The sequence below is a fragment of the Tenrec ecaudatus genome, chromosome 10 (genome assembly GCF_050624435.1).
Source record: "Tenrec ecaudatus isolate mTenEca1 chromosome 10, mTenEca1.hap1, whole genome shotgun sequence".
Classification (NCBI taxonomy): Eukaryota; Metazoa; Chordata; class Mammalia; order Afrosoricida; family Tenrecidae; genus Tenrec; species Tenrec ecaudatus.
This window is the reverse complement of record NC_134539.1, coordinates 105666135-105681066: the sequence shown is the minus strand read 5'-3', so window position 1 is coordinate 105681066 and position 14932 is coordinate 105666135. Positions and strand designations below refer to the sequence as shown.

The following is a 14932-nucleotide window of genomic DNA, read 5'->3' as shown; positions in this document are numbered from 1 at the left end:
AGACTATTAAGAGTGAAGGGATGGAGTCTAGCCTGTCAATCAAGTTGCAGCTTGATGACCTCGTTTGGAGGCCCGACAGATATAAATAGCTCGCTGGAGGCCTATGTCTGCACCTCAATGTCTTTTGCCTTCTAGTTCTTTCTTCTATTTCCTTGTACTTTCCTCCTGTCCCACTACCATGCTCGACCTTCATTCAGCTCTCTGTACTTCCTCTTGGTGACATTTGCATTCACTGAATCCCACCAGGCATCCCATGTCCTCCTCACCATTGATTTTAGATCCCTTGTTGTTCCCTTGTCCCTTGGTTTGGTTCTTTCCCCTAGGACCTGCATATTCTTGTGGCTTCCCATGCCTATCTACATTACTGCCCTCATCAGTGAGACCAGATTTCTCAGCAGTGAGCAATGTTGAAGCGAACCAATATCCTCTCACCTGCTATAGTACTAGAGTTCCTTCACTTGTTGGAGGAGGATTTGAGACCCTTTGAAGAAAGGAATCGGCTCAACAGCACCAGGCCAGCAATAAAGTTAGCTCAAAGTCCTTGACCTGATCCAACACAAATATCTGTCCATGAATTTGACTGGGTGCAGGAAGGTGCATCTCCTGATTCATCTACCACCTCCCATTTGCCAATCCACAGGATACATATAGATCAATAATTTTATCACCCAAACACTTGAGAGGATGTTTGTGTAGACAAACCACTATCGATTGGGAAGATGGATAAACATGAAACAAAACATGTTGGGGTCTCGTCCAGCGAGACCCTCACGCGGTGACCCGGAGGGGCAATGAACCTGGATGGAAAAAAGACACAGAGACGTGGGGCAAGACAAGTGCTAATCAAGCCCGTTTATTTCGCCAAAACTCGGGGTATATATTTACAACAGAGAAGGAAGTGGGAGGCACATATTTTACTGTGTAACAACCAATCGGCTACATGTTCCTAATAAGGTAAAAAGGGTGCGCAACAGTACTCAAGGACGTCTGTGGTGACGTCCGCATGCAAATTAAGGCTTACCAGGTGAACTTATCACTATGTTCCTAATATGGTATATCTGCAGTTCAATGGGTTCTCAGTACTTTGACTAATGGCAACAAGGTCAGCTATCACAACTGCCCATGCTATTGAGCACGTAGCTTGGAATGTGGGGGCGAAGTTGGGCAGGAAACAAAGCCTTGCTGTTAGAAAGCGGCCAAGTTTCTACTACGTGACTGAGGCCAAGGTCTTAATGGCTATCGGCTCCCAACAAAAACTCACTGCCATTGAGTCCATGCTGACTCATAGTGACTCTATAGGACAAGGCAGAACTGTCCCTGTGAGTTTCTGAGGTTGTAACTCTTTACGGGAGTAGAAAGACCTTTCTTGCAGAAAGATGGAAAAGGACTGGGGAAAAGCCTTGATCGGAAGGAGAGGATTCCTGTGGGTAGCTGGGCAAGTAAGTTATTATTTGTACAATATTATTATTGGCAAACATTTGTACAATATTATTATTGGGTCTGCCTTTTGCTGATCTCAGAAATACTCAGAATAGTCCATCATCCAATAAAGGTGTTTCTGGGGCAGAGGTTGAGGCCTGGGCCCCACATGTCTTTACTAAACAAAGTCTACCGAAGACTATGAAGTGGCAGGTAGTGCGGACATAGCAGTGAAAAGATACAACACAGTCCTGGGGGGATAATGCCCATGGTCTCATGGAAAAGAAGGGCAATAAATGGAGCAATAGAAGACAAGGAAAGACAAGTGTCATCCTCTTTTCCCAAGTGGCTCCCCATGTTTTCCTCAGATTACTTCTGCCACCGTCCACAGTCCTGGGGCTCACTCTGTCCTTGGATCCTGCTGGATGGGTCATTCATACCTCACAGGCTCAAGAGGAGGCCCCAAGATCTACATATGAACCAGAAAGTCTTGAGAGGTACATGACTTGGTAACTTAATGTCCCCTGAACACATTCGAGCCAGCCTGCTCGTCACCTATGTCACCCTCTATCCCTGCGGCTCATCCCTCACTGAAACCGCTGGGGACTGAGACCGGGAAAGCACTCCTAGCTGCATAAGGCAGCTCTTGCTGATCTAAAGGAGTTGCAGGACTCCTTGGTGGCTGTTTATTTGTTAACAGTTTTCTTGGCCAATTATTCACGTAGCATACATTCAATAGTTCAATCACATCAAGAAGAGTTGTATAGTCATCACCGCAATTGATTTTAGAACATTTCTTTTTTCCTGTACTCATTGTGATTTGCTCCCCATTTACCCACAACCTCTCCTGCCATGCCCCCAAGAAATCATAATCCAGTTACTTTTTTAAAAAAAATAATTTTATTGGGGGCTCTTACATCTCTTATCACAATCCATACATTCATCCAGTGTGTCAAGCACATTTGCACATATGCCGCCATCATTGTTTTCAAAGCATTCTCTTCCCACTTGAACCCCTGATATCAGCTCCTCATTTCTGCCCTCTCCCTCCCATACCCACCCTCCCTCACGAACCCTTGATAAGTTATAGATTATTATTTCCATATATTACATCATCCTCCATCACCCCTCACTCACTTTTCAGTTGTTTGTTGCCCTGGGAGGGGATTCTAGATTGATCCTTGTGATAAATTCCCCCTTCTCTCCCACCCTCCCCTAATCCTCCTGGTGTCTCTACTCTCATTGTTGGCCTTAAAATCCAGTTACTTTCTCTATCAATTTACCTAATCTTGGGTTTCATAGACAGAAAAACATATCAAAACAAATGTTTTTTTAAATGATAAGCTAAGAAAAAGAACAAAGTAGAACACAGAACAACCTCAATCAAAAAGGAAGCAGAAAATATGAAAAGTAGAACAAAGTTGAAATGAGTCAAGAGAGATAAATGATAAGGTATTAAATTTTGACCACTGCATCCACAGTGGTCCACTTTCCAATGCCCTATGCATGATAGCAAGGCCCTTCCCATCCCTGATCTACAGTCGGAGAGGAGTCACTGGAGACTTCGTCCACATGTGCTTCCCCTTCACTTTTTTTTTAACTGAAACAACTTTAAATTGGGTCAAAGGGGAGATAAAATGATAAGATGTTACATTTAACTGAACTACATCAGCCATCATTGACTTTTATAATGCTCTCTGTCTGATAATCAGGTTATTCACATCCCTCAACTATGGGCAGAGGGGGATTCACCAGAGGCTTAATCCATGTTTGGACCCTGCACATGGATCTTGGGCATCCATAGCCTACTGCAGACCAGGTGTTCACAATTTAATTTCTGGTACCATTCCCTCCTTTACAGCTGGGCTTTATCATGTATAATCCTTGGAGCACACAGGCTGATATGCTACTTCCATGTGGTGTGGACTTAGTTGACACCTCACTTAGATGGCTGTGTGGTTTATTATTCATATCAGAAGGTTTTGACTCCAGGACACAACAGTTTAGAGGCAAATGAAAAAATGTCACTATTTTTCTCAGCTATTTAGTCTAGGTCAGCTCCAGGCATGGGTGGCTAAAGAGAGGAGAGACGAAGGACAATTTCCGAATGAAAGTGGTTATTTGGTGGCCCCACTGAAGACAGCACAGTGAGAAGAAACTGAATAAATGTGACATTTCATCCAAGGAAGAGCAAGTGTGCAGAGCAGATCTCCGTATGTGCCGGAGGTGGAGAAGGTGACAAAGGCCCCCAGCCTGCAGGGTAAGATCCCCAGAGGGAGAAGGTCTGGCAGCTTCCTCCTGTGAAGATGAGACACTGAAAGGTATAAGGTCGCCAGGAAATGTGAGTAACTCAGTGTGGGATCGCACTGAATGAGCAATGACAGAACGTTATCTGCCCAGGCAAAGCTGCCTAGGTGAGCCCACCAGCTCTTCCAAGCTCCCTGGATTCCTGACAGATAGAGTCCCCAGATATTGCCTGAACAGTGCTAGATTGCCTTTGCCCTGTGTTTACTTCTGTACAGACACACCAGGTGGAAAATTACAAGGTGTCCTAGAGACACTGTTGGCTGAGTCTTGAGTTCAGGCTTACAACTTCTGACTGTGCCGCTAAAACACATCTGCTACCTTCACCCTCTCTTACCTCCAGATTCCTCCCCTACAGGGTGCTTACACTCCCTGAATCTTTCTACCTGCCAGGCCAGGTACCTAGAGATTTCCTCCCAGTCCCAAGCCTCCCCTGATGCCCTGATGCCTAGACCTCCTCCCAGCTCATAGACAAGGTGGTGTGGGTTCTTAACGCTTCAGCCTTGAACAAACTCTTCCATGCTGTGAAGCTTTGGCTGGCCTCCGGGGACAATGCCATGCCATTTTACATATGCATCTTCTCATACACTCCTTCTGGGCTACAACTTGAACAACTTCTACACACTTAGTCTTAAGGCTGGGTGGAGAAACCAAGGTTCCAGATATTGGCCTGACCCTGCTATAGAAGCACTTTAGAAGAGCAAGGTCATGATTAAGTCCAGAGACATAGATGCCCGTCAACAGTAGAAAGGATAATTTGTGGTATACTTATTCCCATCATGGAATATTTCTACAGCAATGAGAATGAATGTCTTTAATCGCATGCCACCCAATAGTTGGAACTCACAAAAATAATGTGGATCTAAGAAGTTGGACACAAAAGAGCACCGCTTGTATTCAAAATCAGGTGACACAAACTCATCACTTAAATTGGCTTCCTCTTTGCAGAGATGTGATTACAAGAGAGAGGTTGAAGGGCTTCCTGGGGTGTGGATAATGTGTCTTTTACCGCATGTTATGAGTTGAATTGTGTGGCCAAAATCATAGGCATTGGAATCCTAGACCCTTATGTTTATAAGGGAACCTGGTGACAGAGTGGTTAAAGTGCCCAGCTACTGACGGAAGGATGGGCAGCTCAACTCCACCAGCTTTGTCATTGGAGAAGGGTAAGCCAACTGCTCCAGTAAAGAGTCGTGACCCTGAAAACCTATGGAGCAGCTTACCCTGTTCCATAGGGTTACGATGAGTCAGAATCCACTTAATAGCAATGGACAGACCTTGGATGCAATCCCATTTGGGGATGGTTTTCCTATGTTAATGAGGCCATATCAGTGTAGGGGTGTCCTAAGCCTCCTTACTTCTGAGTTATGTAAAGTAACATAGATCCAGAAAACATGCAAGCTCAACTGTGGGCATGACAAGAGACCGTGTGAAGATCGCTAAGAAAGGTCAAGGCTACAGAAAGCTACAAGAGCCAAGGATCATCCCCCAGAGCCAAAGAGAAAGGGCGCATTTCATTGGGGAAGTGTCCTGCATGGGAATTCCTATCTCGCGGAACCACGAGAAAACAAGTGGCTGTTCTTTAAAGGCTCCACTGGGCGTGTTCTATTTATGAGATTTAATCAAACCGGACGCTTATGATTTTGCGCTTTATCTATTATCATTGTTACACCTGTTTAAGTGATTTTGTAAATTATAAAATGCCAGGATCGCTGGTCTCTGGGCCAGCCTTATGCAAGAAACTATCAAAGGGAAGTCCCTGAGGGGCAGGGCTGACTTCTTTGGACGGTTCATATAAATGGAACCAGTTCATCTGAGTGGGGGCTTTCATATTTTGTTTTTGCACTTAACATAATGCTGTTATATTGTATCCATAGTTCACCTCTTTAAATTGTGAAATAATATCCCATTGTATGGATAAACCATGTTTTTTTAAAAAACAGCTTAATTGGGATATAATCCATATATCATACAATAGTTCATTTATACCCAGAAGAGTTATACAATCATCACCACAATCAATTTTGGAACATTTTATCCTTTCTTGTACTCCTTGTTATTAACTCCCCATCCCCCGTCCCCCCAAGCTCCCAGCCACACCCTCAAGAAACCATCCATCCAGTTGCTATCTCTCTAGATTCATCCATCCTGGATTCCATGCACACAAAAACAAAGAAACAAAAAAGCTAACAACCATAGCAAAATAAAAAGAGGGGAAACTTCAGTTGAAAAGAAAATCTTGAAAACGAGAACCATTCTGAAATAGATCAAAAGGGAAATCAAATGACAAGGTGTTAAATCTTAACCTCGCTGCATCTGCCAGCATCCACTTTGCCATGCACCCTGAATGGTAGCAAGGTATTCACACCCCTGGCCGACATTCAGAGGCAGTCACTGGAGACTTAATCCACGTGCGTTTCCCCTTCACCTTTTTTTTTAAACTGATACAACTTTCACATGGGTCATCCCTTGACTATGTTCAAAGGGGATTCACTAGAGACATAATCTCTGTGTAGACCCTGGATATGGATTTGGGGCACCCAGTGTCATTCATGGCCTTTTGCAAACCAGGAATTCACAATTTAAGCTAAATCACTATTTTTTATAAATCACTCATCAATTGATGGTCACTTGGATTACTTCCAATTTGGGACTACGAGGGGTACCCCCCCAAAACACAGAATTGCACTGGGCAGAACAGAGTTTTCATAGTCTGCATTTTTCCCACTAGATGAGCATTGAGCAACTCGCTCTAAATTAGTGCGCCCAGTGGCATCGCCTGGAAATGAATGTCCTCTGGTCACTGTGAATTTTTTCGTTAAAATAATTTCACTCAAACCTTATTTTCTGTATTGGCCAATTTAAGAGAACAGCATGGGGCTGTGAAATTTTTTTTCCTGCTCATGTAAAATGCTGCAGAAACTGTTGTGATGTTGAACACAGCTTACAAGGACACCGTCATGGAAAGAATTCAAGTGTACAAGTGGCTTTCTCATTTCAAAAAGGGTGAAACGATGGCAACAAATGTACAAATGTGCTTCACATAATGGATGGATGTACGGATTGTGATAAGAGTTGTATGAGCTCCCAATAAAATGATTTTTTTTTAAAAAGGTGAAATGCCAATTGATGACAAACCATGTTCTGGACATCCGTCAACTTCCTAAATGGTTAAAAATTGTGACGCATAGTGCATTTGGAGTTCGTTCTACCAGGATAGATTGTTAATCAAGCTTTCTATGTAGAATTTCTGAAAACATTGTGTAACAGTGTGCAACAAAAAAAAGGCCTGATTTGTGGCAGACGGGGACTGGCTTTGCCACCATGACCATGCACCTGCTTACGCAGCCATCTCAGTGCATGAATTTTTGGCAAAGCCCAGCATGCCTCTCTTGTCCCATGAACCTTACTCACTTTACCTCACTCCATGCAATTTCTTTTTGTTTCCACGAATGAAGAGGGACATGAAAGGGCAGCAATTTGAGGATGGAGAAGAGGTGGAGAAAAAAACAAGGGAGAAGCTGTCAGCCATCTAAACAGATGAGCTTGAAAAAATGTTTTCAAGAATGGAATCACAAATTTGACAAATGTATTAAGTATAATTGAGAGTACTTTGAAGGTGATAACGTTATTTTGTAAAAAAAAATTTTTAAATACACAGCTTTGAAAAAACAATTCTGGGTTTGTTTGCTAGTTTTACACCCCCTCATAGTACTAATAATGCTTATGTCATTTGTGAACTAGTCTCTTTGCAGGCAGGTGTTTCCATTTCTCCTGAGTGGCTGCCTAGGAGGAACTGATGGATCGGATGATAAGAAACTGCCAAACTGCTTTCCAAGGAGGCCGCGCCACTTGACATTTCCAACATCAGTGTTTGAGGGTCCCCTATTGCCCACGGCCTCACCAAGTAGAAGCTCTTACTCGAGGAGCTTCTGTGAGAATACTGCCAATGACCACGCATTCGGCGAATGCTATCGGAGCACCTGCTGGACTCTGGCCGTGCAAGAAGTCCTTGGCCTCGGCGTCTAGTGGTAGAAACAACTAACTATCAAACAGTTACGGCCTGTCTTCTGGTGCCTGATCCCATCGACATCTCTTGATCACACAGACTGCTATGCTTCTTCCGTGTGGGCTTTGTTGCCTCCCAGCTAGATGTCTGCTTGTTTATCTTCAATTTAAGAGCTCAGACTCAAGGGGAGTGGGGTGGAGTGGAAACTCAAAGCTCATCTGTAAACAATTGGACATCCCTTCACAGAAGGGTCGCAAGGACGGGACGAGCCAGAGTGCAGGATAGCACTGACAAAACATATAACATTCCTCTAGTTCTTTAATGCTTCCTCTCCCCCACTATCGTGACCCTAGTTCTACCTTACAAATCCAGCAAGACCAGAGCAGGTACACTGGTACAGACAGGAGCTCTCTACACACGGAATCCAGGACACAAAGACCCCTCAGGTACAATAATAGAAGTAGTGATGCCATAGGGTAGGGGGAAGGTAGAGGGTGAAAGGGGAAACCGATAGCAACGATTGACATATAACCCCCACCCACCCACCAAGGTGACGAACAACAGAATCATGGGTGAACGGAGACAGCAGACAGTGTAAGATATGAAAATAATAATAATTTATAATTTATCAAGGGTTCATGAGGGTAGGAGTGTGGGGGGTGGAGGAAGAAATGAGGACCTAATAACCAAGGGCTCAAGTGGAATGAAAATGTTTTGTAAAGGATGATGGCAACACATGTACAAATGTGTTTGACACAATGGATGTAAGGATTGTTATAAGAGCTGCAAGAGCCCCCAATAAAATTATTTTTTTAAAAACAGAACGCACAGTTAATGCCAAATAGCACAATGTTTTGAGGGAAAAGGAAGCAAAGAGGAGTGTGTGTGTGTGTGTGTGTGTGTGTGTGTGTGTGTGTTGGTGGTGGTGGTGGTGGTGGTGAAGGGAAAGGATACTATATTTCCACCTTGCATTAGCTCTTTCCTGCTGTGGATACAACCAACCTAGAGGAAAGCAGAGCCAAAACACTATGAAGGAGAGAGAGGCAGCATCCTGGTAACACGGAAAGATGGAGAGATGGCTAGAAGAGAGCGTGATGAGGGGCGCTGCGCACTGACACTGCAAAAATGGAGAGGGGCTGCGCTGACAACACTGTGCACTGGAAAGATGCTGCAGCCTGGTAACTGTTTCAGCACCCAGGTCCCAGCCTTTCACTGCTAAACCAAATCAAACCCACTGCCATCCCGTCCATGCTGACTCAGAGTGACTTTTGACAACAGCATAGAACCGTCCCTGTGGGAGTAGAAAGCCCGGTCTTTCACCGGTGGAGCAGCTGGTGGTTTCAAACTACTGATGACAGGCCCATGGACAGCCCCTCCCCCAAACCAGTAGGACTCCACAAAGTGCCAGTGCCTTCTCCCTCCATCAGTCAGACGGGAGGCCTCCGGAGGGACACAGGTGCCAGGAGATGGTGGTGCCTAGCGTGCTGCATATTAGTCGTCTGGGGAGTCAGCGATGGGCCGGATGGATGCCAAGAGGGACTGCGAAGCGTAGGGAAAGAAATGGGCTCAGGCCAGGCTGGTCTTTGTAGGTAAGATGCTCTAAAGCAGAGCCCAGGGCCCATCTGGATATTTATAACGTCATTATCGGACCATACAAATGTATCAACTCTGGTATATTTGGCCAAACATAACTAACCCCTAACGCGATGGCGGGAACTGTTTCTCTTTGGTGATGTTAGCTGGTCTTGATTTCCAGCACCCCATACGGCCCACAAGGAGTCCTGGTGGTGTCATGGTTAAGAGTTAGGCTGCAAACTGCCAGGTAAGTAGTTCAAAACCACCAGCCTCTCCGAGGGAGAAAGCCGGGGGCTTCCTGCTCCCCTTCCGATTGTAGAGTCTGGTAAACTCACAGGGGCAGTTCTGCTCTGTCCTACAGGGTCGCGCAGTGTGTCAGAACCGACCGCATGGCAGTGTGCTTGAAGCGGAATTACACAGACCGCATGCAGGCTGCACTTCCTCCACCCCTGCTCTAAAGGCTGAGCTGCTGGATTTCCCGGTGCGGGTCAAGAAGAGAAATGCTAGCGAAACCCAGGAGATCCTTTAGGGATCAAGATGGAGAGAGGGGAAGAAGGTTTTAGGCCGAGGAGAAATGCATCAACCCCTTGAACTTTGCTATCTCTGAAGGCTTTTATTTTGTTAGCGTTTTTGTTTGACGCGCTTTCTCCAAAGATCGTGTGGTCCATATACTTTAAGGTATGAAATGTTAAATGAAGAAAAAAAATGACTCCATAATAAATATATTTTTTAAAAGCAGAAGGAAAGCCCTGGAGAAATTCCATCCGCCACTGGATCCCCCGACCTCTGTGCTCCCTGGATGCACCAGGCCCCTGTGAGCCCACCGCCCCGTTATCATGGAAACAAACCAGGTCTCCCTGACTGCAGAGTTGTGGCCTGCCCGGCCCAGGGGCGCAATGAACTGCGGGAGCCAACCTCTGCAACAGGCTGGGGACGAAAGGAAGAGCAGGGGGCGGCACCTCCACGGAGAGACAGCCCCCCCCCCCGGCCCCGCCCCGCTGCTAGAAATACTGCCGCCCCCTTGGAGCGCCCTGCACTGCGCTCCGACCCCCTGGCTCGCTTCTCCTCCCTAGCCGAACCGACGGCCTCCGGCGCTCCCCGCCCATGGCTGACGGACCGTTCCACCGCAAACCCTGGGGCTCCGAGCAGATTCGCGCCGACCAAGACCCTGGCTCCGAAGGCCTGTTTGGTCAGTGGGCCCCGGAGAAGCTGGCCGCCGTCCTTGCGCCCCAACCCGCGGCCGAAAAAGCTGGTGGGCGCGCGGGCGCGAAGGCTCCAGGGCGCCGCTGGGCGCAGCCCCCAAAGGCTGCCGCTCGCTCCTCGCCCCGGGAGGACGCGCCTCCGCTGGACGAGGGCTGCTACCTCGACCACTTCCCGCACCTCTCCATCTTCATCTACGTGGCCATCGCCTTCTCCATCACCTCCTGCATCTTCACCTACATCCATTTACAGCTCGCCTAAGGTGCCCCGGCGGGCTGGGGTAGGCTGGGCACGGGCCGAAGGGAAGGGAGCAGGGAAAGGGCTCATGTTTAGGGGGTTAGGAGGTCCTGGCCCCACCCCCTCCATCTAGCTTTCGACGTGTGCTTTACTTCTCTGCTGTCACCATCTTTATCTGTCAGTAGGAAAGTCCAAAACAGCCATTGGTCTTGGCGTGCAGGCGCTGTTAGCACTTGGCTATTTCGGGGGTCACTCTTGAAATCTTGGGGTGCGATCGAACCTCGTTTGGGCTGAGGACCCTGTCCCTGGGTCCTACCACTTTGTGAGCTTGGACACCAGCAGGGAACCTTATTCATTTTGTGTTTGGGGCGCGCACAGCAACCCAGCCTTCTGTTAGAAATGATGCAGACCCAAGCCCATGGCCCTCTACTGTGGGCCACGTGGGGAGGATGGACACCGTGGCCCGGAGCCCTGTGATGCTGCTCTGCGCCTCGGGAGAGCCTGCTCAGCGAAGCTGCTGGACAAGAGCGCGCCGCAGCAGGAGGCAGTGAGTAGCATTTGCGGGGACAGGCACGGGACGCGGGAGTCTGGGGCTGACCCCCTCCTCGTGTTTTTCTTGCCTTAGGCGTTGCTGCCTCTGCGGAGCTGTCCTGCCAGGATGCCCTCGTCTGGATGTGTCCTGAACGACAACGGCTGCAGACCTCCCAGGACTCAGACTCAGAATGTGGAATAAGACTGGGGGTACTCGCAGGGGTGGGCCAGAGGGGTGTCCTTGGAGGATGCTGTCAGGGTAAGAAGGGGCTTCATCCTGGTGGGGAGCCCCTTCAGAGCAGTGAGTCCCAAGATGAAGCCAGTTGGGGTTTGATATTGAAAAACGTTTATTTTGGAAAATGACCTTACGGGTTTGTCATCTCTGAGAAGAATCCACCGTGGAGGGTTATTCGAGGACCTGCCATCTCCGTTTACTCTCGGATGTAAAATGAATACACGTATTGTTCTAGCACCGCATATTCAGAATGTCTGTAATTGTGGTACCTCTGATAGAATAAATCACGCTTGTTTTTTTCAGTCTCCTTCACTCCTTTTTCAACATTCCATTAATGTCCACCCATGCATTGGATCCTAACAACAGACTTACAGCCCTAGGGTCCCTCCCAAACAGAGTTCACTTCGCTCCCCAGGCATGCTAAGGTCTAGCATCCCCACTGACCAGCGTCACCTTTCTCCATATCAGGCCTCTGCACCAAGCCAGGATCCCTCCCTAGTGTCCCCCAACAGCAAGTGTGCCACCATCCCATTGCCTCTCAATCTGTGGTCCCACTTGACTTTATTATGCAGGCATTTCTGCCCCAGAACAGGCCCCCAAGTGATAGTGGCTAAGCACTACACGCTAATGGGAGGGTGGACCGTTTGAACTCTGAGAGAGAGATGTGGCCTTTGACTTTGGTGAAAGATTACAAGCTTGCAAACCCTTCGGAGGTCTTTCTGCCCTGTCATTCTGAGTTGAGATTGTGCTTTAGTTTTGACTCAGCACCCTTAAACTCTAGATTTTGAGATAAGCGCATTGTTTTCAGCATTATTCCCTGTGGTTTCCCTGTTCCAGCTTCCACAATTCCTTATCGCTCAACTCACCAAACTCACTGCCTATGAGTGGATTCCGACTCATGGTGAGTGACCGTGTAAGACAGGGTTGAACTGCCTCTGTGGGTTTCCCAAACTGTTCATTCTTTGCAGGAACAGAAAGCCCCATTTTTTTTTCACCTGAGAAGTGCCTGGTGGTTTCAAACTGCTGACCTCAAGGTGAGCAGTCCAATGCATAATCACTGGCCCACCAGGGCTCCACGCTTATCACAACTTGCTTAATATCATGTCCTCCATACTTTAAGTGCCACCTTATGACACCCACTGCCCCTATGTCTACGTGTGCTTAAAAGCCCTAACAAAACCAGTGGCACTGTTCCCCAAAATTAAATCTCCAAGGTGCCACCACGTTTGTACCCATCACTGTTTTTCCAGCTTTCAATCCTGAATGTCTCATCGACCTCCCCTTAGTATTGACTCCCCAGTGAATCCCAGTACCTAATCAGGTGCTTCCTAGACTCATGGTCCCACTGTTTACCGATCCACACAGCCTTATGATCCCTTATTAGACAGTGCCTCAGTGACTACCCAGGATAGATTGCCCAATATCATTCCCTCAATGAATCCCCTCACAGACTAGTCTTTCTTTTCCCCAAGCCAAATCATCTTGTGCCTCAAATGTTATACACTGATCTGCAATGCCATGATCCTTTTCATGCTATTAAATTTGGGGCTCCTCTTTTTACTCCAAATTCCAATTATTTCATTCCCACAACTATGCCCTTATTAGACCCTAAAGCCCCCATGGTCTTGTATTATTGGCTCAATATGTCCCTTAAAAAATCCCATTTTGTAATTCATTGCCATTCCCCAAATACTTTGAGTCATACTATCTCCCCAAAATTGTGTCATCGTTCCATATTAGGCTCACTCCAAACCCCAATCCTACCACCTCATCCCAGTGTCGCCTAGCAGTCTGCAGCCTGATGCGTAGCTACTATGCCACCAGGAGGGCCCCTGTACTGATCTCAGAGACATGTTTAAACACATTTTGTGTGGCATGACTGCATGTATGAACTGAAAGGAGCCCTAGTGACAGAGTGATTACATGTTGGGCTGCTAATTGCAACCACCAGCTGCTCTTTGGAACAAAGATGGCGCTTTCTACTCCTGTAAAGAGCATCTCAGAAACTCACAGAGGCGGTGAGTTTACCTTGTCCTTCTTGCAGGGTCCCTATGAGTCGGCATCCCTGATGGCAGTTAAGTTTGAGTTTTTGGTGTAGGAACTGGACGTCTAGTTAGTAAACTTATGTTCTTAATTTGATTTCAATTGTTACAGATTGAGTTGTTGGTATTAGGTGTCGTTGAGTCGGTTCTGACCCACATAGCGACTCTGCACAACAGAACAAAACCCTGGACAGTCCTGCGCCCTCCTTACAATTGTTCCTATGCCTGAGCCCATTGCCGGAGCCACAGTGTCGATCCCTCCCTCGAGGACCTTCCTCTTTTTGCTGCCCTTCCACGTTACCAAGCATGATGTCCTTCTCCAGGGACTGGTCCCTGTGTTATAAACCCTAATCCCTAGGTCTTTGGTTATAATCCCATCTGGGAATGGGTTTTCTCTGTTATGTTAAGGAGGCACTATTCATGGCTAACGTATCTCACACCAATCTCTTTGGAGATATAAAAAGAGCAGATCAAGCAAGCGTGTGCGAGCACGAGATCAATGCCATGCCAACTGAAGATAGCCTTGATCATCCAGGAGTAGAAGCAAGAGACAGTCTTCATCATGGATAAGCACCTTCTTGCCTCCTGAACTCTGAGAAAGTAGATGCATTGTAAAGCCATCTAATTGTGGCATGTCGTTAAGCAGCACAAGGTAGCTAAGGCAGGGGTCTAGAGTCATTCTTTTCTCTGTGGCTATCCACTTGTCCCAGCGCCATCTGCTGGGACATCGGAGCACACTGCTGCCTCTATAATGTCTTATCATCCATGAACATCCCTGGTATTGCCATTTTGTTACTTATTAATCCCATTGTTTTGTCCTTTCCACTTTTTTGGTTTCAATTGCTCCCAGGAGCCCTGGTGTTTTCATCCATTAAGCGCCCGTCAATGGTTCAAGCCCACGGAGTGCTCTGAGGGAGACAGCTAAGGCTGTCTGCGCCCATAAACACCTAGTCCGAGGAACCCGAGGGGGCTCCACTCTGGCCCACTGGGTTGCTGTGCATCAGGAGACTCCACAGCAGTGGGTTTGGTTTCGTGCAGGCATATAAGGGGGCTTCAAACACTTGATGAAGAAATTCCATTGTTTTCCTCTTTTTTACCAAAACTGTATTTACTGTTTATGATAGCAAAGGACAATAAAAAATGTACAACTTGGTGAAGAAGCACAACAGGGTCAACAAACACCCCACCCCTGCCCACATAGCAAACTGCAATGGAAACAGGAAGATTCTCAGCAAGATTTCACACAAGCAAGAGAAGAAGGATCATGTCACACCGCTGGGTGACAACAAAAAGCGGAGCCAGAGCCATCAAGCAGCAATAAACCCTTCCTTACTCAAGGACAAAAAGCGGCATGATGAGCCTTTGTAATTGGTAGAGATC

The 14932-nt window shown here is 47.0% G+C and overlaps 1 protein-coding gene across 1 annotated transcript; it reads left to right on the top strand.

Moving 5' to 3' along the window:
* The first annotated feature begins 10411 nt into the window (after positions 1-10411).
* On the top strand, positions 10412-10768 carry LOC142458144 (uncharacterized). Its single transcript, XM_075559188.1, has one exon. The coding sequence runs from the start codon at positions 10412-10414 to the stop codon at positions 10766-10768; it is 357 nt and encodes a 118-aa protein (XP_075415303.1).
* Positions 10769-14932: the final 4164 nt, after the last annotated feature.